This window comes from Aethalodelphis obliquidens, unplaced genomic scaffold (assembly GCF_003676395.1).
Source record: "Aethalodelphis obliquidens isolate GAN/ISIS:26980383/991018 unplaced genomic scaffold, ASM367639v1 scaffold2, whole genome shotgun sequence".
Taxonomy (NCBI): domain Eukaryota; kingdom Metazoa; phylum Chordata; class Mammalia; order Artiodactyla; family Delphinidae; genus Aethalodelphis; species Aethalodelphis obliquidens.
Window position 1 is genome coordinate 62,118,285 of NW_020837946.1, and position 23,883 is coordinate 62,142,167.

The 23,883-nt window shown below is 37.9% G+C and overlaps 3 protein-coding genes across 15 annotated transcripts in view; 1 reads left to right on the forward strand and 2 right to left on the reverse strand.

Moving 5' to 3' along the window:
* The window catches only part of KLHL23 (kelch like family member 23), a 40,301-nt gene extending 25,851 nt beyond the window's left edge, over positions 1-14,450 (reverse strand). The window contains exons 1-4 of one of the 9 annotated variants that reach the window (XM_027128760.1): positions 14,380-14,450; positions 13,825-13,862; positions 11,773-11,809; positions 1,224-1,687 (exon numbers count right to left, since the gene is read on the reverse strand). The gene's annotated coding sequence lies outside the window, so the exon portion shown is untranslated. Of the gene's footprint in view, positions 1-1,223; positions 1,688-11,557; positions 11,673-11,772; positions 11,810-13,824; positions 13,863-14,319 lie in introns of those variants that run through there. The other 8 variants (XM_027128724.1, XM_027128771.1, XM_027128732.1 and 5 more) reach the window with 8 other exon arrangements.
* On the reverse strand, positions 4,528-14,578 carry PHOSPHO2 (phosphatase, orphan 2). Of its 5 annotated transcripts, none has more exons than XM_027128865.1 (4): positions 14,380-14,578; positions 13,825-13,862; positions 11,558-11,732; positions 4,528-9,138 (listed from the first exon to the last, which is right to left on the reverse strand). In XM_027128865.1, the coding sequence occupies exon 4, from the start codon at positions 9,110-9,112 to the stop codon at positions 8,387-8,389; it is 726 nt and encodes a 241-aa protein (XP_026984666.1). In that variant the 5' UTR covers positions 9,113-9,138; positions 11,558-11,732; positions 13,825-13,862; positions 14,380-14,578; the 3' UTR covers positions 4,528-8,386. The 5 variants fall into 5 exon arrangements, with proteins under 5 accessions (XP_026984666.1, XP_026984655.1, XP_026984668.1 ...); XM_027128854.1 differs by having other exon boundaries at positions 14,320-14,393; XM_027128867.1 differs by lacking the exons at positions 11,558-11,732; positions 14,380-14,578 and adding exons at positions 11,773-11,809; positions 14,320-14,357.
* Positions 14,579-14,706: 128 nt separating this feature from the next.
* CFAP210 (cilia and flagella associated protein 210) overlaps positions 14,707-23,883 on the forward strand; it is a 36,764-nt gene continuing 27,587 nt past the window's right edge. The window contains exons 1-2 of the mRNA XM_027128959.1: positions 14,707-14,855; positions 19,739-19,965. Of these exons, the coding sequence (XP_026984760.1) occupies positions 14,792-14,855; positions 19,739-19,965 (291 nt within the window). The 5' untranslated portion in view covers positions 14,707-14,791. The remainder of the gene's footprint in view (positions 14,856-19,738; positions 19,966-23,883) is intronic.

Sequence of the window (23,883 nt, forward strand, 5' to 3'; positions counted from 1 at the left end):
TGGAAACAATTTGCATTTTAACATGATCCACAGAGAAGCACTGTTCTAATATACATTGAGGAAAAAAGGAAGAGAGAAGAAAGACAATGCTTATATGAGCAAAATGAGATAGATAATCAGTGTCTTGATCCTTGACTATAGTACTGTATCCAGTTCAGGGACAATCTTACAGAGGACCGTCAGTAGGTCAGAGGAGAGTTATGAAAATAAAAACTGCTTTCTGAGGATCAGATAAGGAAATCATAGTTATTGAGCTCAAAGACAAGAAAACTAAGCAACATGAAGAGTTCAATCTTGTGATCTATTAATATGCTAAAAATTAAAAGGCTGACCCCCAAATGGTTTTGTGGTAAAATGAAAACCTCCTTCTAAAGGCCTTAAAAATAGGATGACTTAACTTTACTTAGAGGATAGATTTTAAAAGCTCTTTGTAGCGAAACCTAGAAAGCACTTAAATTCATAATGATTTTAGAATTACAGAATTTTAGAACTGGAAGGTAGTTAGGGATAAAACTCACTCAGTCTAGTCATTTTACAGAAAATAAAATGAATTCCAGAGAAGAAAAATAATTCACCAAAGTCACAGAGCAACTTAGCAGTTAGAGCTGGGACTAGAATTCAGGTCTCTTGACTCAACATCACCTAGTTTTGAAGAATTCTTTTATTACTTAGTTCTGTGACCTCACCAAGCTTGTTTTCTTATATAAAAAATTGGAGAAATATTCCTATTTTGAAAGATTTTAAGATAAAATGAGTTTATACTTAAATTATGTATGTAGTAATGCTTATCCCTTCCTAATATACTAACCATGTCACACTTCAGTACTGTCCTCTTATTTTACTATAGGAGTTCCTTAAAGGACAGGGATCTTTCCTCTCTCCCTCCCTCCCTCCCTTCCTTCCTTCCTCTTTACAATTCTATCAATTTTTTACCTCTTCATTCCATTTAAATTGCAAAAAATGTGAATTTAGATTTAAGATTTTAATCTTAAACAATATTTATTAATACAGGTAAATACTTATAGTTTTAAGTGGCAAAAGCAATATAACAATTATAAGAATAATCCATCTATGTCAAAGAGCACATATATATACATATACACCTATATGCATATATACACAGACACACACACACACATACATATATACAAACACCCTTGGAGAAAATTCTGAAAGGATTTGGTGTATGGTGACATTATGAGCAATCAGTTTGCAAATGTTACCCAAGCAGTGAAGAAGCACTGGGGCCTTTGGACTGTAAGCAGTTGTTGATAAAGCTTTTATCTGGAAGTTGCTGGAGAAGGTCTGGGCACAGATCTGGCTTCATGTGTGACCTGTGCAACCAGAAGGCCCCACTCTTGGTTTAATGCTTTGCTGTCTTGAAATTCTTAATAATCTTTGAACAAGAGGTGTCTCATTTTCACTGTGTTCTGGGTCTCTCAAATTATGCGGTCAGTCCTGTCTGAGCAGCTCAGCTCTGGCCCATTCACTGGTAGATGGTTGCAGGGTGCGCTCTATCTCTCAGGAGGTCTTGATTTCTTTAAATTTGTTTTTCTTTTTAAAAAAGTACAGTCATATTATAAAAAATTAGAAAATGGATTAGCAGAAAAAATTAAGTCATCCTCGAAACTCTCAAAGGCAGAGACATTTTCATAAGCATCTCTTCATACATCACGATGTTCAGTGTCTAGTCAGAAGAATAAAAAGCAATTCATTACTTTAGAGTATGAATTGCCAAACATAATTACAAAATAGGTATGTGTATGAAAATTAGGCAATTCCTTGAGATTAGCTTTTGTGTTAGTTTTTTATTGCTATGTAACAAATTACTACAAATTTAGCAGTTTAAAACAACACAAAAACATTGTCACAAATATCTGTAGGTCAGAAATCTGGGCATGGTGTGAGTGGGTTCTCTGCTCAGAGTCTCACCAGGCTGAAATCAAGGTGCCAGCCTGGGCTGTGTTTCTCATCTGGGGCTCACAGTCCTCTTCCAAACTCAAATGTTTGGTGGTAGAATTCGCTTCCTTGCAGTTAATTGTAGGATTGTGGTCCCTGTTTCTTTGCTGGCTGTCAGCCAGGGGCTGCTCTCAGCTCCAGAGGCTGTCAGCATTCCTTACTATATGCCTTCTTCCATCTTTAAACCAACCATGGCACGTTGAATCTTTCTTGGGTTTTGAATCACTGACTTCCTTTTCTGCTACCAGCCAGGAAAACTCTCTGCTTTTAAAGGGCTCGTGTGTTTAGGTCAGGTCCACCGGACAATCTATTTTAAAGTCAATTGTGCCATAAAACATAACCTAATCATGGTAGTAAAATACATCAGATTCACAGTACTGGGTATTATGCTCGGCATGTACACAAGGGTGTGGGAAATCTCAAGGGACCGTTTTAGAATTCTGCCTACCACGGCTATCCTAGAATCTCGTGTGAAGAACACGAGGTTCCTCTACCTCTCTATTCAATAGTCTTCTTCGATTCCCATTTTTAACTCTAGCATCTCTATAAGTTCACAGTTCAGCACAGTAAAACTGGTCACAAAGAATTTGCTTAGCTATGAGGGGAACACAAAGATTCTTTTGTTTTCAAAGGAAAAATTTTAGAGAACAAGAGTCTTACATTTTATTGTAAAAAGCCTAGTGTGTATCAATATATTTGTTTCATTAACTCTAACATAATCTAATGAGACAATAAGGCACATATTAAATTTAGATATGCTTACATTTTAAAATAAAAATTAAGACCAGATTATCTAGAAAGAATAAAACGTAAGATTTAGAAAAGATTAACACAATTTAATGCCAACATGTTTGTATCTTCCATATATGAAGTACTCAGGAAAAAGATAAGCAGAACACAAGACCCTACAGATAAATGAGCAAAGGACATGTCCAGACATTTAAAAAGAGGAAACAGAACAGACTAAAAGTTGGACTTCAGTGAACTAACATTGAGTGCATCGTATGTGTGTGAGGTGTTGGCATATATGACAAGTACAGGGCTGCTATTCAGACACAGGAACTGTTATGTCTGTGGCCAGAATCCATTCTTGTTTGGTGCTTCTGTTCTGATTGGTTGGTGCCTGTATTGCAGTGGTTGCATGTCGCAACTAAAGATCCCCCATGCCGCAGCAAAGATCCCAAGTTCCACAACTAAGACCTGGTGCAGCCAAATAAATAAATAAATAAAATTGAAAAAAAAAGAAACTTGAGGTGTTGAGAGGCTAGTAATTTACCCAATCCAGGGCTAGAATTCAAATTCAGGTCTTTTAATCTAGAGCAGAGCTTTTAATCACCATGTTACATTAGGAATGAAAAATGAGATACTACAATTTCTGTTCCTGGAGGAACTAGGATTGGACTAACCATTCCACTGTAAACAATAAGAAAACTGGGCAAAGTATATGAAATAGCAGTTTTCAGGCACTGGACAACAGGCAGTGCAGGAATGTGATCCCTGAGAGAAGGGAAACAGATGAAGTGAGCCCTATAATTGCCTGCATTTCTGCCTGGAGACATTTCCCAGCCTGAGGTGCAGGGAGGGAGAATCCCAAGCGGACCATGGTAGTCTCACCGAGTTGAGGAGATGGAGATAAGTTTGGGGAGGCACAATTGGCTTTTTGTAGGACAGAGCTAAATGGAGAGAGAGTTTCAGAAATCTGTAAGAGGGGTTGTCCCCATGAGTCTATGGCTGGATACTAAGACACAGGCATAGGGTGAAATACTATAAGTCTGGGCAAAGAATGATCCCAAGAACTATAAATCAAATAATTCCCAGAGTTCACATAGAGCTTGAGGATAACTGAGTTCCAATCAGAGCCAGAGAAGCACATGGTTTTACACATTGGGGAACAAAGAAGGAAAGGGGACAAACAATGCTTATGTTAAAAAGGCAAAAGAAAAAAAAAAAGACGGATAGAGGAATGGACAGGTATGTGATAAAACAAGCGGAGTAAAATGTTCTTTGGGTTTTTAAAAACTATTTATTTATTTATCTATTTGGCTGTGTTGGGTCTTAGTTGCGGCACGCGGGCTCCAGAGTGCGCAGGCTTGGTAGTTGCAGAGCGTCGGCTGTAGAGCATGCAGGCTTAGTTGCGCCGCAGCATGCGGGACCTTAGTTGCCTGACCAGGGATCAAACCCGTGTCCCCTGCATTGGAAGGCAGATTCTTAACTACTGGACCACCAGGGAAGTCCCCAGAGTAAAATACTAATGGTAAAATCTAGACAGTAGATATCCATGTGTTGACTGCAAATTAAAGGATTAATACGGGAGTATTATGAAAAATTTTATGCCCATAAATTTCTCAACTTACATGAAATGGACAAAGTCCTTGAGAGACACCATGGTGGTTTAAAAGCATGTCCAACACCATGGTGGTTTAAAAGTACCTCCACTGAAAGGTAGAGCCTAATTCCCCTCCTTTTGATTGTGGGCCTTTGTATTGTTGTGGTTTTTTTTAACATTTTTTTTTTTTGATGGGGACTATTTTTAAAGTCTTTATTGAATTTGTTATAATATTGCTTCTGTTTTATGTTTTGGTTTTTTGGCTGCGAGCCATGTGGTATCTTAGCTACCCAACTGGGGATCGAACCCACACCCCCTGCATTGGAAGGCGAAGTCTTAACCACTGGACCGCCAGGGAAGTCCCTGTATTCTGTTTTAGAATACAAATAGAATATAGTGGAATGGATGGTGTTTGATTTCTGAGACTAGGTCACTAAGGCATCATGGTTTCCTCTTTGCCCTCTCTCTTGGATTGGTCACTTGGCAGGAAACCATGTCTTCAGGACATTCAAGCAACTCTCTAGAGATGCCCATGTGGTTGGAAATTGAGGCCTCCTGCCAGCAATCAGCAGCAAATTGAGATTCCTGATAACAATCAGTGAGGAACTGAGGTCTCCTGCCAAAAGCCATGTGAGTCAGCCACCTTGCAAGCAGAGCCTTCAGCTCTAGTCAAGCTTTCGTATGACTAGAGCCCTAGCTGACATCTTGCCCTATTAGAGATCCTGAGCCAGAACAATCCAGTTAAGGGCTCTTCAATTCCTGAGCCACAGAAACTGTGAGATAATGAATGCTTAGTTTTAAGCTGTTAAATTCTCAGGTAACTTACTATGCAGCAAGAGATAACAAATACAGTCACAAACTACCAAAGCTTACTCAAGAAAACTATACAACCTTTACCTATAATCTACAAAAGAAATCAAACTAGTAGTTAAAACCGTCCAGCAAAGAAAACTCCGGGCTTAGATGGCGTCCTTGAATTCTATCAAACATTTAAGAAAAAAATAATATCAGCTGTTAGTTTAATTGTTGCTCCTTTCAATGTCATCTTTTTTTTTTTCCCTCTAGCTATCTGATGCTTTTTCCATCATTGGTTATTGGCAGTTTTACAAGAATGTGATTTCATGCGGTTTTCATTTTATTTTCCTGTTTGGGGTTCATGAGGGCTCTTGAATCTGTGGTTTGATGTATTTCGGCAACTTTGTAACGTTCTCATTCTCTCTTAAAATATTGCTTGTTTCATTTTCTTTCTCCTCTCTTTCTGGGATACCAATTTCCTATGTTAGATCTTGCTATATCTTCTATGTCTTAATTTCTCTTCTGTATTTTCAGTTTTGTCTCTTTCTGCATTATTCTGGATATTTTCTTTGAACTTGTGTTTATTCACTAACTCTCTTCAGCTATGCCTATTGTCAAATCCATCCATTAAGATTCTAATTTCAGTCATGTTATTTTTCAGTTCTAGTATTTCCATATTGTTTATGTAATTTTCAGTTCTTTGCCAAAATTCTCATAAGTTTAGTTTGTGTCTGTAAACTCCAATACTTGGAGGTCATGCAGATCTATTTAAATAAAAACTTCTGCTGGTGTTCATTTATATCTCTTGGTGTAGCTACTTTTTCCTATGTGCTTTACAATGTACTTACAAAACTGTTTAGATTTTGAGGCCTATTGCATTAATTTTCTATTGCTGCTAACAGTTTTACCACAAACTTAGCATCTTCAAACAGACATTTATTATCTCATAGGTTCCGTGGGTTAAGAGTGCAAGCACAGCTCAAAGGGCCTCTGTTTCAGGGTCTTACAAGGCTAAATCAAGGTGTCAGCCTGAGCTGTGATCTCAGCTGAGGTTCCACTATGAAAGGATCCACTTCCAAACTTACATGGTTGCAGTATTCAGTTCCCTGCAGACTGTTGGACCAAGGACCTACTTCTTGCTTTTGGCTAGAGACCACCCTCAGTTGCTTGCCATGTGGCCCTCTCTGAAGGCCAGTTCACAACATGGCAGCTTGCTTCTTTAAAATTAGCAAGGGAGAGAGTTCCCTAACAAGATGGGCATAAGGATCTGATGTAATATAATCATATACACATAAATGATACATCCCATCATCTTTGTGGTATTGCATTAATTAGAAGCAAGTCCTAGATCACCTTCTCCACACATACACTCCCCCCCCACACACACAGAGAATACGAGCTTATAGGGATCATGGGGGGTTACCTTAGAGTCTGCCCACCATACTAAGGATATTAACTTCCTCTAAGAGAGTTCAGATTTGCTTTAGTCAAGCACCTTGGAGTTCTAAAAATCTTAGATAACTTCAGTCCAATTTCAGGGATTGAGAGTATTCAAAGGTGAGCTGCCTGTTCAAGCTCCTTCCCTCACATCAACTTTCTGGCCAGCAAGGAGGACAGTGAGAGAGAAGGTTGCACCCTCATTTAAATTTCACTGGCCAATACTTAGTCACAATGCTCCTTCCTAACTGCAAGGAAGGATGAAAAATATAGCTTTTATTTCAGATGGTCATATGCCTGGGAAAAATGGAAAGAAGTAGAGTACAAAATTGAGGTAAGTGCAACTAGTGGACTCTACCAAAAATGGTTAATAGGTAGATTATATTTTTAAATTTATTCCCCGAGAGATTAGTCTTATATTTTACTTTCTTTGGTATTTATTTCCGAAGTATGTCTAGCAGTTACAGATCTTTAAAATAAGCCTAATGCTTAGTTCACATAAGAATACACTACTTCCAAATCAGTTAATTTTAGAGATAGGGATGCAGTATCTATTGCCCAAGTGTTCATTAATTTCACACTTTCCTTTTGAAATGAAATACAAATTAATGTTCTTCAAGTATTTTAAATTTATATCATTATTACAGACTGTAACTCCAGAATGCTGATTTAATCAGTATGTTATTTCTGTTTGGCAATGAAATATTGAGTGATACAATATATAGCTTGTAGGAATACTCAACATTTAAGAAACTGTTTCATATAGGGATATTAGAAAAATATCAGCTGACCTAGAAAGTTGTACAGTACTGTGTTAATTTCTAGGCTCACATGTTTTAGGCATAAATATCCCTTACGTAATAATGTTAGGATTTTCTTTTCCATATAGAAAGCTCCAGAAATAAAAATGTTCAATGTAATTTTATGGGAAAAAAATTGGTACTCTATTTTTCTCCAGGTTGAAAAAGTAAACTTTGTTTTGCTTTAAATTAACAGGCTAGATTACGTTGAAACACTTACTCTTTTTTTAAATTTTATTTATGAAACACTCTTATACATTGTGATTTCTCTACAAGTTGAGGCAAGTAACAAATTATAAATTATGCAAGAAAAAAAAAATACTACTTTCATTTTTAGTAGTTGTAGATCAAGTAATTTGGACCAGATCTTCTACAGAGTACATCGGGAAAAGCTGATAGCTGAACACAATTTTTAAAGTATCTGCTTAAAGACATGAGAGAGCTGACAATAACTGTCGGCTAAGGAAGCACAGAAACTTAGGTAGGTGAGCTTCTTTTCCGTGAAAGGGTTGGCCAATTCTGTAAGTGGTATCTGACATACTGAGTGGCTATCTTGACAGTCTTCGTGGGACCCAGGTGAAGAGGTATTGGAGTATGAGGCCTGCAGTGATAAACCCTTCCCCTTACTTTGAATAGGATCCCAAAAGGCTGTCCATCATGAGTAAGAGTGATTCAGAAGCAAACAGGCCTTCAAAGGCCTGTTTATGAATATGACCATCTGAAATAAAAGCTATATTTTTCATCCTTCCTTGCAGTTAGGAAGGAGCATTGTGACAATGTATTGGCCAGTGAAATTTAAATGAGGGTGCAACCTTCTCTCTCACTGTCCTCCTTGCTGGCCAGAAAGTTGATGTGAGGGAAGGAGCTTGAACAGCAATCTTGGATCATAAGTTGGAAGTCAAGTGCTGAGGTTGGTAAAGCAACACAGAAACTTTGAGATACTTAACTCTGAAATTCTTTTAAGTGAGATGGAAAACTTTTTCTTTTTTTAAAGCCACTGTTATTTGGGGTTTTAGTTTTATGCTGCTGTATTTAATCTTAACTGATACACATTTCAATTATTGGCGTATTACTCCTTTATTAGAAATTGTAAATGAGAAATTATTTCAACACCTGAAGACCAAGATACAACAGAAGACTCCATAGGCTCAAGATTTTGAGACATCTTAGAAAGAGTTTTCTGTAAAGTATATCCTTTCCGTGGCATGGCAACATCATTCTTCTTTAAAAAGGTTACTGGACAGACATCGTTTCCGCCATCACCTATATAAACAATTCGTGTATAATTCACTCCTCGTTGTAACTGTTTACCTACAAATTCTACCAAAACTACATTTTTGCAAAGATTTGGGGGGCACCTAGTGCAAGAATGAGCATGATAATTTTCCACAGTGAGATGGCCATCGCTGTCAAAAGCTGCTGGATTTGTAAAGACTTTATCAAACACGTCATGAACATTGCTAGCTTCTAAAACCCAATCTATGAAGACTGAATTTGAATCTGAAATAATGATGCAGTCAAATTTATCCTTGTTCTTTCTTATAAAGTTTAAAAGTTCCACCATCCCTGGAGTGAAAGGCATTGATATCATTGCTCTTTTCATTTCATCTTCTCTTACACCTTTATCTCCCAAATACTTAAAGACTCTGCCCATAAATTCTGTCCAAAATCCTTTTTCATAAGAATCTTGTAGTTCAATAGGAAGCTTTTTCTCTGGAGCACACTGTACAATCCAGGTATCGCTATTATCATCTATGATTGTATTGTCAAAGTCAAAAACCAACAAAATTTTCATGGTTCCAGAACCAGATTTGGGTTACCCTGGAAAAGAAGAAATATTATTCCCTAAACATACTCGGTTCTACATATCTAGCTATAGTATCTATTTAACAAAATTACTCTTAATCTGCTGAAACAAAGGCTGAATATAAACAAGTTAAAATGACTAAGCATTCTAAGACTACCGTTTAAGCACTTTTTCCTAAGAAGCAAAGTTCATATTTGAGTATGCTAAATGAATGGAAAACAGAACATATAAAAAGGATACTCAGGGTATTATTGTGTTCCTGAGGGGGTGATTCTTTGAGCACTCAGAATTAAACTAGAGAGCAATCTAATGAGAGAAGTAATGAAACAATTATTCCCTTACACTTTAATTTAGAAAAGTTATAAAATAAGACAGAAAAAAATGTAGGCTAGTCATTCTTATTGTCTTTAAATTATCAATCACAAACTTATTAGTTTAAAATGTTTATAATGAGCCTCATTTTAAATAATAGGTCATGTACAATACATATTCTCTGTGAACTAACCAAAACTCTGACCAAATTTAACATAATGTGAAATCTTGCAAAATTTAAATAATTTTTTAAAAAAGGTTTTTAGCTTGAAATCATCGTTGTCAATGTTATAACCAAATGGTTGCTTGATGTTGTACTTGAAAGTCTAAACAAATTACTTGAACTGGAGGTCAGTTGAATTCTTCCACACTAGAAGTAACTTTTGTTAACAATTTTCACATTTATTTATATTTTCTCTAGATAGTTTAGCTCTGGAGTACCAAATAATCTGGATATATGTGAATAATCACACTGCTTTTGATATGACAATTACTCAAGTCTCTGTTTTCATTAATAGATAATGAAGATCATTAACTTAAATCTCAAGAGAAAAGGAATGAATCAATAGATGGTATAAATGAAAATTATCATGTAAAAAAGATAATTATACAGAATTCCCAGGAAAAGCTACAATTAGTGTCTGTAAACAACAACAAAAATTTTTTTTAAAGAGTAACTGTTATTTTTATAGATATCACTATATGCCAGATACTGGACTAAGAACCTTACAATCTCATCATCTGTCATAAACCCATTTAGTAGGAATTATTATTATCCTCATCTTAAAGATATATAACTGGGGCTTAAGTATTAATTAAGTTGGTTAAGTATTAGTTAAATGGCAGAGCTAGAATTTGGACTCAGGTCTGCCTGACTCCAAAGTTCATGCTTTAGTAATACACTCTAGTGCCTAAGAAATAGAATAACGACTATTAATCAGTTTAAAAATAAAATATTAAGTAGGTCATTTTGACGAAAAGATGTTTAATAACATGAAAACATTCATTAATCTCGAAGTACACACTAACCATCTGTGATCTACTTTACAACCATTCTGAAGTTTTAGCAAGAAATCCTAAAATGAAAAGTGAAGAACCCCACCAATAAGAAAAAGAAGAGATCAATTAAAAATAGAAAACATGGGGGACTTCCCTGGTGGTCCAGTGGTTAAGAATCCACCTTCCAATGCAGGGGATGCAGGTTCGATCCCTGGTCGCGGAGCTAAGATCCCACATGCTGCGGGGCAACTAAGCCTACGCACTGCAACTGCTGAGCACGGGGGCCACAACTAGAGAATGCATGTGCCGCAAACTATAGAGCCCAAGCGCTCTGGAGCCTGCGCACCACAACTAGAGAGCCTGTGCGCCACAACGAGGAGCCCACGTGCTGCAATGAAGATCCCGAGTGCTGCACATAAGACCCGACTGACACAGCCAAAAAAAAAAAAAAAAAAGAAAACATGGCATTTATCTACATGTATTCTCTGGTTTATAATGATAGATATCCAGCAGGTGAAACTGAGAATGAGCTCACGACTCATATAAGAGTAAGTATTTTTTGCCTCTCAATTTAGAATATCTGGAGAATAACAAACCTAGAGGATGTATCTCCTGTTGTATGAATTTAGATGGTATAATGGTATGAAGTATTCTGATACCCTGGATCCATGAATTGCTAAATGTCTAATCCAGGTGTCCCTGATTGGCTTCCAGAGATTTAAGTGCAGAAATCACTTTCCCATAGAAACAATGTAATAAATAGCAATAAAGCACAGTTGACAATCACGTTGGTAATGCACCTAAGCACATTTTAAATTAAAATGCTTTTTAGGCATTCTGAATTTATACACAATTAAAAAAATTTTTTTCAAATGTAACTCACTGTTGGTTGCAAAGTGTTTCAAACCTAGACTTAATCAGCCACAAATTACTAAAATTCCTTCACTATTAACCTCCAAATAAGCTGTATCATAAGCCTGAAGTTAACAAAGTTCCAACTGTTAACTTAGTTCCACTGTTGACTATTAATTTCTATCTACAAGTGTACTTTTCTTAATTTCAGATCTTTTTCCATTAGTTTTTTCCCACCACTCAACATAAACCTATATTTAAAATACTTACCCAATTTAGTATTTCCAAGACAATTAATCTTACTTCAGCATGGAGCTTAGGTTAAACAGTCATGACAATCTTCAGTTTTAAACACCAGCCAGTTTCTAACCAACATTACTCCTACTCTATATGCAGGGGAAAAAGTCTTCTGATTCCAAGCAAAGGAATGGAGACTTCTTAACTCCTAAAATTAATAAAAGTAGTTAAGATATTTAAAAATTTACCTTTTCTAATATGTTTTCTCTTACATCAGAAAAGCACCTATGGCAATGGGAGGAATAAAATTTTGTTTAAACAAAAACCTTAAATACAAAACAGGGAATGTTATGTGAGTATAAACTCTTATTCAGTGGATAAAATCACAGGTGTTAGGTTGATTATGTTAAGATTTCCAGATTCCAGTTTTTCTTTTTACCTATTAAATAACAGACAAATACCAAATTCTGTTGTCAATAAACTTTCAAAGATTTAGTGCTGTACTTGAAATAAAAATGTCTCCAAAAATTAAGGATGTGTAGAAAGATTTAGTGAAAGTGAATCTATTTTGAAATCAGTTTGTTAAAATGCCAGAAGCAGTTATTAACTGTTCTCTCCAGAAGCATGTTCTCTCCAGAAGTATATATTTTGTATGTCTGCAATGTTTCCAGGGTCTAACAATAGTCTATGTGCTTTTTTACAATACTGAAAACTAGAAACTACATAGACATCCAAGAATAGGGGATTGCTTAAATAAGATATGTACATGATAGCCATATAACAGACCATTTATTTAGCGAGTAAAAGGTTAAGATGTTCAAATTAAACAAGTCACAAAACAGTGTTTACAGTATAATCTCATTTTTGCTTTTAAAAAAGTAATGTCTGTATACAGTGGTAGCATCAATTGCAATGCATTCTTTTCCTACGCTGATTTTGTAATAAAATATTTTCCCCGGAATAATTTAAGCTCTGTTTCAGATCAAAGTGCATATGCTACCTTCTTAATTTCACAACAAAGAAAAAAAATGAGTGGTGGCCATGGAAGGTAAATAACTAATTCTAGATACACTTGGCTGTAAAGATCCATGGATTAGAGTTAGAACCAGGTGTTGTAAGTCAAATGATACCTGAACACTACGCCAAACTGGCAAATTACTGACACCAAATATTGTAAGATTCAATAATTTTTGTAACCAATTTAGTTAAAATTCCACAGAATTTTTGTTAGGAGGTAATCTCCATGGGTCTCTAGTGGCTCTGCATATCTTACAAGGTACTCACTGCCCTTTGCTCTGGATATCGTCTCAAAAATGTATGTAAGGGCTTCCCTGGTGGCGCAGTGGTTAAGAATCCGCCTGCCAATGCAGGGGACACAGGTTCCAGTCCTGGTCCTAAGAAGATCCCACATGCTGTGGAGCAGCTAAGCCCATGAGCCACAACTACTGAGCCTGTGCTCTAGAGCCCGTGAGCCACAACTACTGAGCCCACATGCCACAACTACTGAAGCCTGCACACCTAGAGCCCGTGCTCCACAACAAGAGAAGCCACCACAATGAGAAGCCCATGCCCCACAAAGAAGAGTAGCCTGGCTCACTGCAACTAGAGAAAGCTCGCGCGCAGCAACGAAGACCCAATGCAGCCAAAAATAAATAAGTAAAAAAATAAATAAATTTATTTTTTAAAATGCATGTATAGTGAACAGTCTTGAAAGGCATGCTTATTGTCCATTATAATAAAGATCTGGATGCCCTAAGCTCAGGGTTCCTGTCCTGTAATGCAACACACTCCATGTGCAGGTGCCTTCTGGCACTCTTTGCATCATCCTGTGGCAACTGGGGCAAAATTACTGATATTCTGGCTACAGCTACTGCTGTAATTCATCACTGTTCTAGGGGTCTGCATCTTCTACAGAACGGTGGCAGCCTAAGTTGTCAGCATACAAGTAGGGTAAAATCTCTGACTCTTCCCAGTTCTTGACTATTTACTATTTTTTTTTTTTTTTTTTTGGCGGTATGCGGGCCTCTCACTGTTGTGGCCTCTCCCATTGCGGAGCACAGGCTCCAGACGCGCAGGCCCAGAGGCCATGGCTCACGGGCCCAGCCGCTCCGCGGCATGTGGGATCTTCCCGGACCGGGGCATGAACCCGTGTCCCCCGCATCGGCAGGTGGCCTCTCAACCACTGCACCACCAGGGAAGCCCAACATTTTTAAAACTATGATTCCAAAACACCACCAATGTTGTATGTGCAAAAACTATATTTCTGCCAACAAATATTTTATTAATCCTTTCATACTTACCAGCATTATTACGATGGATCGATCATCTGATAGAAAACCTGAAGAAAAACAGTACAACTATGTGTTAGAACTTCAGTGATTAAAAATCTTACCTCCTTTCATATTGAGCAACTCCAGTTTGATGCCTAATGTGTATGTGTCATAGCCAACTACCTTGTAATGTAATTATTTGTACCTCGACGTGTTAGAAAAGGATCTTTTGAAACGTAGCCCATATTCACTTTTAACAGGGTTTTGTGTCCTTAGAGGTCTGATTGGTCCTCCAAATACATTCAATTTACTATACTGTATTTACCGAGCAATTAAAGATATCTTAAAGGCTCTAACATGAATGTTATAATCCAAGTTTTAACACTGCGATTTAAAAAAAAAAAAAGAAAACTAAGCCCCGTCTAGCCCAGATCATGCGTTAGAAACCAAAATATTTAAAAACAGATTTTCTGTCAATTAATCCCTGAGTTTCTATAGTTGAGGGAGGAGGGCTTTGCCGTTCACCTTCCCCCGCGAGGTCTGTGGGTCACACACGACAAGCCCAGGCCTCGCTCTCCCGCACACCTGCCGGGTACATCCAGAAGCCAGGGGCAGGGACCTAGTCGGGTGTCGTTTCCCGAGAGGCGCACGTTGGATGCCGATGGGAGCACCAGGCCGGGCCCAACCGGGTCCCAGGGCTCGTCACTGACCCAGGCCAGAGACCCGCAGCCGTTCTGGCCTCGGCGCCGCTTCCGAGGGCTCTGTCCTCCCGCCCACTCCGGACGCCTGCGCCTGCGGGGGAGGACCGCCCCACTCGCACGCCTGGCCTTGACTTCCCGCGCAGGCGCATCCTCCCTTCTCCGGCACCACAGCCCACAGCTGCGCGTTCTTCGTTCCTCGGCTACGACTGTTGTCACTTCCGGCGGCGTTGCTAAGCAACTGCGCGGTTTAGCGGAAACTTCGGCGTCGGAAACGCCTTTCCAAGTCTGAGAGCGCCATGGGTACCTCAGAGATGCTGGTGCGGCTCGGAAGGCTCTGTGGACGGGCCAAGGAAAGCACGGGTGAGCTAAAATGGTCCATCCCACCACAGGGATTGTTTCTGGTCTCCAGGCATGGAGTGAGAGGCGAGCGTGCCTTTCCTTCAGAAACGGGCTCCACCAAGCCAAAAACAGCACCGTGGGCATCGTCGGGCTCTGTGTAAATTAGACAGTTTTGCCCTTGGATGAATGGGTAGGTGGGGAAAGTATACAGAAATAAGGGTAGAGAAAAAGAAGTCAGAGACTCCCAGTTGACCAGCTGGCCCGATACTCAAGCTGTGCCGTTGCCGGTCCAAGAGTCTGGTGTTTGCTGAATTTTCTCGCACTTAAGCTTTGTTATTCATTGAGTGAATCGGAATGTATTTTGGAAATATCAGTGACCTCATTAGAGTCTTGACTCTGCTGTGAACCTACTGAGTACTCTTAGGAAAGTGTCTGAAGGTAAATCTCAATTTCTTCAACTGTAAAATGAAAGTAAGGTCTCATTCTAAGGCGTATACTTTGATAGAGTGTGAAAATAATGCTACTTAAGGTATTATAATTCACATGACCTTTTATAAAAATTTGATTTTATAATAGAAGTAGCCTAGTGAGACATTTAAAGATCTCTTTATTAATTCCAGTGATTTTAGTTTCTTAAGATTGTGAATTCCCAATTAATGTTCTCATGGTGACAGAACCTTGGGAACTTGGACTATCTTCATGTCACCTCCGGAGCTTCTGTAGCAATAGAGTCCCTTGTGCCAAATGCTGAGTGAGAGCCAGCCAGTCTCCCACCAGTGGACACTAGTGGGTATTTATGCTGTGGAGGGCTTAAGAAGTAGCAGCAGAGGGTCATGACATGTAGGAGAGAGACAGTACCCATGTGGCATGTATTGAAAAAACAAAATTACGCTCACATATTCACTTTCCTATATATAAAGTGCTGCATTAAATCAAAAAGAACAACAGCAAAAATTGTCAAAATCAATTTTTGAGAACTCAGGAAACCAAAAGCTTGCAACAATTGGGGAGTGTTTATCAAGGCAAATAACTGAATCTTGGTAAGAACAATGAGGTTTTTTGCACTTTAACTTGTTCTAGTCCCCTTCTTTCTCCCTGCCCTATGGTAGTCTAGAAAACCACTGCGATCACAGTGAAATCCAGTGGCTTAGCAGCCTGTGGAGGGAGCAAAATAGCGTTGAACCCCTTCCAAATCCCATTTCCCAGATAACTTATTATTTGAGCTGTCTGGCAGTTCCTTGGAAACTTATTATTTGACCTGTCTGGCAGTTCCTTGGAAAGTCCCACTCGCAAGACTTGTCTTTATTTGACCTGATTCAGAGCTCACCAGTTATGTTTGTTAAAACAATCAGTGGCAATTTTTAAAAGTTTTAATTGCTTCACTTCTCCAACAGCCATTACTAGCATTGTGTGAAGGTCGCTGTGAGGTAGGAATCATGGAAGTAAGACTGCCCTCTGAGAACTGAACTCTGCATCAATGGAGTAAAGCATGGATATGTGAAATCATTCATAGCTCGGAGGTCAATCAGGGCTCTCCTGATCCTCAAAGATATGAGGGAACTGGGACTTTCCTGGTGGCGCAGTGGTTAAGAATCCGCCTGCCAATGCAGGGGGCATGCGTTTGAGCCCTCGTCCGGAAGACCCCACATGCTGCGGAGTAACTAAGCCCGTGCGCCGTAACTACTGAGCCCGCGGGCCACAACTACTGAAGCCCGCGTGCCTAGAGCCCGTGCTCCACAAGAGAAGCCACCACAATGAGAAGCCCACATACTGCAACGAAGAGTAGCCCCCGCTCGCCATAGCTAGAGAAAGCCCATGTGCAGCAACGAAGACCCAACGCAGCCAAAAATAAACTTATTTATAAGAAAAAAAAAAGACATGAGGGAACTTGGCCCAACTTTTGTTAACCTGAGATAGTAAAAAGCCTTTCCCAAACTTTCCATGGATTGTCCTATTTTTCCTGCTGCTTTTGTGGTGGTTCTCTTGGTTCTCCTCCTGTATCAGAGTTCATGAAAAGTTCTTGAATAAAATATCTCATGAATGTAGTTACTCTACAGAAGATTAAGGTGTCATGAGGGATCACATTGTTCACTACACAGCTTTTTGGCATCTTGTTTTCCTGCCACTGCTGCCAAAGCTTGCTCACCACTGTATACTTTGTAAGGAGCAGCTCCTGCCAGTATGGGCTATTTGGTCTACCCAGCCCCTTTAGTATTTTGGAAAATTAAGTTGTCTCCATTTTATTTCACATCTTAAAGAATTAGAATGACTCTTGGGTCAGAGAAAGAAAAGCATATTTTTTTTCATAAATTTATTAATTTATTTTTGGCTGTGTTGGGTTTTTGTTGCTGCGTGTGGGCTTTGTCTAGTTGTGGTGAGCTGGGGCCACTCTTCGTTGCGGTGCGTGGGCTTCTCATTGCAGTGGTTTTTCTTGTTGCAGAGCACAGGCTCTAGGTGCAGGGGCTTCAGTAGTTGTGGCACACGGCCTCAGTAGTTGTGGCTCATGGGCTGTAGAGCGCAGGCTCAGTAGTTGTGGCACACAGGCTCAGCTGCTCTGCGGCATGTGGGATCTTCCCAGACCAGGGCTCGAACCCATGTCCCCTGCATTGGCAGGCTGGTTCTTAACCACTGCGCCACCAGGGACGTCCAAGAAAAGCATATTAATATGCCTAACAATATGCTAATCCAAAGGCAGGTGGCTTAATCTAATGGCCTTTGTTTATGTAGCTTCTAATTGTAAGTAACACAAACCAAGTTGAGCCACTTTAGGTGAAGCAAAGGAAAATTGTTACAAGGCTATAAGGATGTATTGGTCAGGACTCTTTGGTTACAAGTGATTGATCTAATTCACTGTAGTTAAAAGGGGAATATTTTGGCTCACATACCTGTGAATTTAGGTATAACTCGATCCAGGACACTATTCTACTTCTCAGCTTTGCTTGTCTTTATTCTGCATGTGGAGACTTGGTATATGGTAGGCAAGATGGTACCTGTGGTTCTAAACTCACATTTTAGGTTAACAACCAAATTCTCACTCCCATCAACTTTAATTCAAACCCCAAGAAGACTCTAATTGTCCTAGCAGCTTTTCTCTTAGTATCTTTCTGGAGCCACATGATTTCTTGCCTCTGCTTTTCTACTTCTGTTTCATTCTTCTAATAAAAGCAGTAAAAATAATAATAATTAATATTTATCTCACATATTGTGTGCCAGGCACTCTTCTAAATTCTTTACATATATTACTTCATCTAATTCTTACACCAGCTATATAAAATGAAGTAGGTACTATTAGTATTTCCATATTGCAATTAAGGGGTTAGATTTAGCGGGTTAAATAATTTTGTCTAGATTCACATAGTTCATATGTGGTGTGTTCAGAAAAGGTCCAGGTTGTCTGTCTCCAGAGTCCACACTCTTACCCACTGTGCTTTATTGCCTTTGTTAGGCCTGTGACCACCCACCATTATTCAAATGTATTTCCTATTTTGGTAAATTCTTCTCCTTACAAGTTCTACCTCCTTAAAGCAGAAGGCATTTTTTTCTGCCTCCCTTGCAGCTAGGGTGCAGGCATAAGACCAAGACTCAGCTGGTCAATTGTATGTGTGCTAGATTTACATTCTGAAGAGAGCGTATGAGGAAAGAAACAGCATGTTGAATACATTTTCTGGGGAGAGTGGCAGCAAAAGTGTACCAATTCCAGAGTACTCGTGAAGGTTCACATATATAGTGTCCAGTGGAGCAACTTATAAGTGGGGCAAGTTGAGGTGCCTACCCAATGCCAGTTGCTGTGAATCTTCACTGGAACCTCACAATGTGGTCTGTGTGATATTTGTATGTATATCTTCTAAGGGTAACTCTCTGGCTCTCTGAGAGATTCAGTAGGCTATCTAATATCCCTTAATGAATTCCTTTTCTGCTTAAACTAGCTAGAATGAGTTTGGGTATTTATAAGTAAGAACTTCAGTTGATTAAAAGGGTAGGAACATTTTTTAGAGAAGAGCTGTTATGAGCTCCATTGTGTCATTTAGGATGCTTGTGAATTCATTTCACTGAATACCCAGCTCAATCATGTTTAAAAATAAGGAAATTTATTTGCTCATATAACAGGAACTCCAGCCTTTGGGTCTGATTAATCTAGCAGCATAATGAAATCCTCATTGCCCCAGGGTCTTCCTTTGTTTCTTCTTTGTGTTTCACAGTTCACAGCTTCATCCTAAGGCTGCTTCCTCTTGTGGTCAAAGGATGGCTGCTTGTCTGGCCTTCATGCTTCCTCGTTCGTACCTAGCCTGAGAGTCACTCTCAGATGTCTCTCCCAGAAGTACAAGCAAGAACTTTTCTAAAAGTCTCATAACTCTTGTCCTATTTATTTTCTTACTACAGGAATAATTATTGTCAAGGGAGATGCAAGTATTCTTAAATTAATGAGGCCCACCCCAAGGCTGAGACTGTAGTCAGTTCTCCAAATTACATTGCTGTTACTCAGTTAGGAAGGGGTTATATAGAGTAGACAAGTGCAATGTCTACAACCCCAAAAGATGAACATTCCCCAAAGTTATCCACTTATAAACTGCTGCTTGATTAACTTTGAAAATGCTTTTATAACAACCTGTTGGGGTAGGTATTATTGATCTCAACTTTAAAGATGTTGATACTGAGACTCCAAGAAGTTAAATGACTTGCCCAGGTTACACAGTAAGGAATTGACTAAGTAAGGACTCAAATCTATGTCTTCTGATTTCAAGGTCTTGTATACTTTCCACTTATTCCCAGCTGTTCTTAAGATAACAAGAATAAAATTATTCTTTGAAACAGCTTCCACATATCATGCCAATATAGAAATGTGTGAGAAAAAATATCAAACTCTTCTCAAAAGTTTTTAATACTTATTTTAAAAAATTTATTAGAAGTAAAGAACTGTGAAGAAGATCAAGTCCTCTATCCACCTCTTCTGCCTAGCAAAGTAGATCTCCGGCAGGTCACCATAATTCCACACAATGAGTGGGAAAGAATTCGAGATAGCCTTGACAGTTTGACAAGAGAAGCAGCACACCTTCGTGCAGAAAGAAAGGCAAAGAAAGAAATGCATTTCCGATCCCAAGAAGTGGTAAAACATTGGACTAATACATATGCAGTAAGTATTAACCACCCAGGAGTACGTGTGCACTGAAGACTTACTCTTGTTTCTTAGTGCTCTTTTATAAGTATTTTTAACATAGAAAATATCATTAAAATGCATTGAAACACATTTTCAACAGCTTTATTTAGGTATAAGTGACATACAATAACCTGGACATATTTAAAGTGTACAATTTAAGATTTGACATATTTATGTAGCCCTGAAACCATTATTATAATTAAGATAATGAATATATTCATCACCATAAAAAAGTTTCCTCATACCCCATTTTATTCCCTCTCACTCCTCCCCATGCCCCCTCCGGTATCTCCAGACAACCACTGATCTGCTGTCTATTATAAATTTCACTCAGCACAATTATTTTGAAATTCTTTCATGTTTTTGTATCAATTATTCATTCATTTTTATTGCTGAGTGGTATTCCATTATATGGATATATCACAATTTGTTTATCTGCTCAGTTGTTGATAGTTTGACATCAAGCAAATATTGACATTTGAGCTGTTTCCAATTTTTGGCTATTATAAATAAAGCTGCTTATGAACATTTGTGTATAAGTCTATGTATGGACATATGCTTTCATTTCTTTGGGGTAAATATCTTGGTGTAGAATCATATGATAGCTGTACATTTAATTTTGTAACATTTAACTTCCAAGCTCTTTCCCAAAGTAGTCGTAATTTTACATTCCCTCCAGCGGTGTATGATAGTTCTACTTCATATTAGAACACATAGTTCTAATATGTGTTTCCTCCACATATTTGCTGAATTGCTATGTTCAGTCTTTTTAACTATAGACTTTCTAATAGGTGTGAAGTATCTCATTATAATTTTAATTTCTCTAATTACAGTGATGTTGAACATCTTTTCATGAACTCATTTTCTATCTGTATATCTTCTTTGGTGAAATGTCTGTTCAGATCTTTTGCTGGGTTTGTCTTCTTATTGAGTTTAGAGAATTTTAAAATATATTCTGAATACAAGTCCTTTATTAGATATTTGATTTGAAAATATTTTCTCCCAGTTCATGGCTTGGCTTTATATTCCATTACAGTGTCTTTCTAAGAGCAGAGTTTTTAATTTTAATGAAGTCCAGTTTATCGATTTTTCTTGTATGGATCATCCTTTTAGTGACTTACCTAAGAAATTTTTGCCTAACTCAAGATCACAAAGATTTTCTTCTGTGTTTAAGTTTAAAGTTTTAGGTCTTTTATATATATATATATATGTATATATATATATAAAAAATATATATATCGTCTATATTTAGAAGTGAGGTATGGATTGATGTTTATTTTTTTGCATATGAATATCCAATTGTTTCAGCACAGTTTGTTGAAAAGACTGTTCTTTCCCCCACTGAATTGCCTTTGCACATTTGTTGAAAATCTGGTTGTCCATATATGTGCAGGGGGAATTTCTGGACTCTGCTGTTCCATTGATCTATTCATCTATCTTTATTTCAATAACACACTGATCTGAGAATTGTAGCTTTAATAATAAGTCTTGAAATCAGATAGTATTAGTCCTCCAACTTTGTTCTTTTTCAAAGTTGTTCTGGCTATTCTGGGTCCTTTGCGCTTCTACATGAATTTTGGAATCAGCTTGTCAATTTCTACGAAAAAGCCAGCTGGGATTTTGTTTGGGATTGTGTTGAATTTCTAGATCAGTTTGGAGAGAATTTACATTTTGACAGTATTGAGTCTTCTGACCCATGAACACAGTGTTTTTCTTCCATTTGTATAGGTCTTATTTAATTTATGTCAGCAATATTTTATAGTTTTTAGGGTATAGGTCTTATTCATATTTATCCCTAAGTAATTACTATTTTTATGTATTATAAATGATTTTTTAACATTTCAATTTGTTATTCATTGTTAGCTATAGAAATACAGTTAAGTTTTTCTACGTTGATCTTGTATCTTGCAACACTGTTAACCTCACTTATTAGTTCTAGTAGCTTTTTTATAGATTCCATCAGATTTTCTACATAGACAATCATGATGTCAGAAAGTAAAGACAGGGACTTCTCTGGCGGTTCAGTGGTTGAGACTCCGTGCTTCCACTGCAGGGGGCACGGGTTCCATCCCTGGTCAGGGAACTAAGATCTCTCATGCTGCAGAGCACAGCCAAAAAAAAAGTTAAAGACAGTTTTACAAATTTTACTTCCTTCTTTCCAATCTGGGTGCCTTTTAGTTCTTTCTTTTTTTTCTTTTTCTTTTTGACTTATTGTACAGGAATGGATGTTAGATTTTTAAAGTGCTTTTCTTTTGCTTATATCTATTGAGGTAATCATGAAGTTTTAATTTTTCATTTTGTTATATGGTGTATTTCATTCATTATTTTCAAATATTGAACCAAGCTTGCATTCCTGGGATAAACGTCTGCTGGTCATGACGTATTATCTTTTTGATGGATTCAGTTTGTTAAAATGTTAATTTTTGCATCCGTGTTCATGGGGGATATTGGTCTGTAGTTTTCTTGAAATGTCTTTGTCTGGTTTGGGTATCAGGGTAATGCTGGTTATTGTTGTGATGGAGGATTGCACAAAAACACAGGATTTGAAACTGAGGAACCAAGGAGCTTCTTGAGGAATCAAGGCAGCTTCTTTTCAGCTGCCTTTGATTTGTCTCTCTTCCTATCTTTTTCTAGAACTACATATGTCTTTGCTGTGCCCTTCTTTGTGCTTCTGTAAGATTCTCTACCTAAGAGGTACAATAACCTGCAGTTTAGTTCCATGTACATGAGTGGGAAACTACTTCAAAGTGGGGAGGTGTCCTCTAACTCCTTTTACTGTCTCACCTGGAGGAAAATGCTGAGAAAAGGTGTTCTCATCTCCCACTACACTTTCCTATATCATTTGAGGAACTATAAGGCAGGATTTTCTCCTATTTTCTAGTAGAATTTTTAAAATTATGTGGAAGCATAATATCTGTTCAAAGAGTTCTCACCTTTTATTTTTTTCAACATTGCATATTTCCTTACTTTGTTGCAATGTACATTATTTGTCTTTGGGAGGGGACACAGAAAGCTTGTGTTACCTTGCTTTAGGAACAGTGTTCATAATTTATTAATTCTTTTTCTTCTAGAAGAGGGAAGAGTTATATCATGACTGATATATAAGTAATATATACAATATAATATATGACATTCTGAAAAAGGCAAAACCTATAGGGAAAGAAAACAGATCAGTAGTTGCCAGGGGGTACAGGTAGTTGACTCTAACAGGGCATGAGGGAGTTTTTTGGGAGGATGGAACTGTTCTATAAGTGACTTTATGCATTTGTAAAACTGTACACTGAAAGCATATGTAATTTATACTCTAAAAAACTTGATTTTAGAAAAGCCCGTGGTCTATAAATAGATGGGGAGTGGAATATACCCCCTGTTTTTTTTTTTCTTCCAGAAGTACCACAGTATACCTAATACTTTACACCTCCATGGGTGTTAAAGAAGGAAAAGAAATGTAGTAAACGTAGTGGAAATATAATAATAAAAACTGTACTATAGGCACAGAGATTGGCAAAATGATACATCATCAGAGAGAGCCTAGAAGCAGTCCTGTGTTATATATGGGAATTTGACATATGCTAGAAATGTCATTGCAAATCAGAAGGGAAAAGATGGAAATTCAATAACAGATACTGAGATAATCGGCATATGGACAAGATGAAATTTTATCCCTATGGTACAGAATATACAAAAATGAATTTCAGCTGGATTTTAGACCTAAATGTGAAAAGTGAAACAGTAAAACTTTTAAAATAAATCATAGGATATCTTCAAGAATTCAGGGTAAGTAAGATTTTCTTAAGACGTAGGAAGTGTGACCCATAAAGGAGAAAAAGACTTCTTCTGACATGGGACATTGGCTACCTCCTCAGGCGTGTAGAAGAACATGTAAAATATGCC

Excerpts from the sequence above, each read along its gene's own strand:
- PHOSPHO2 (XM_027128865.1), bottom strand. The coding sequence starts at position 9,112 with ATGAAAATTTTGTTGGTTTTTGACTTTGACAATACAATCATAGATGAT.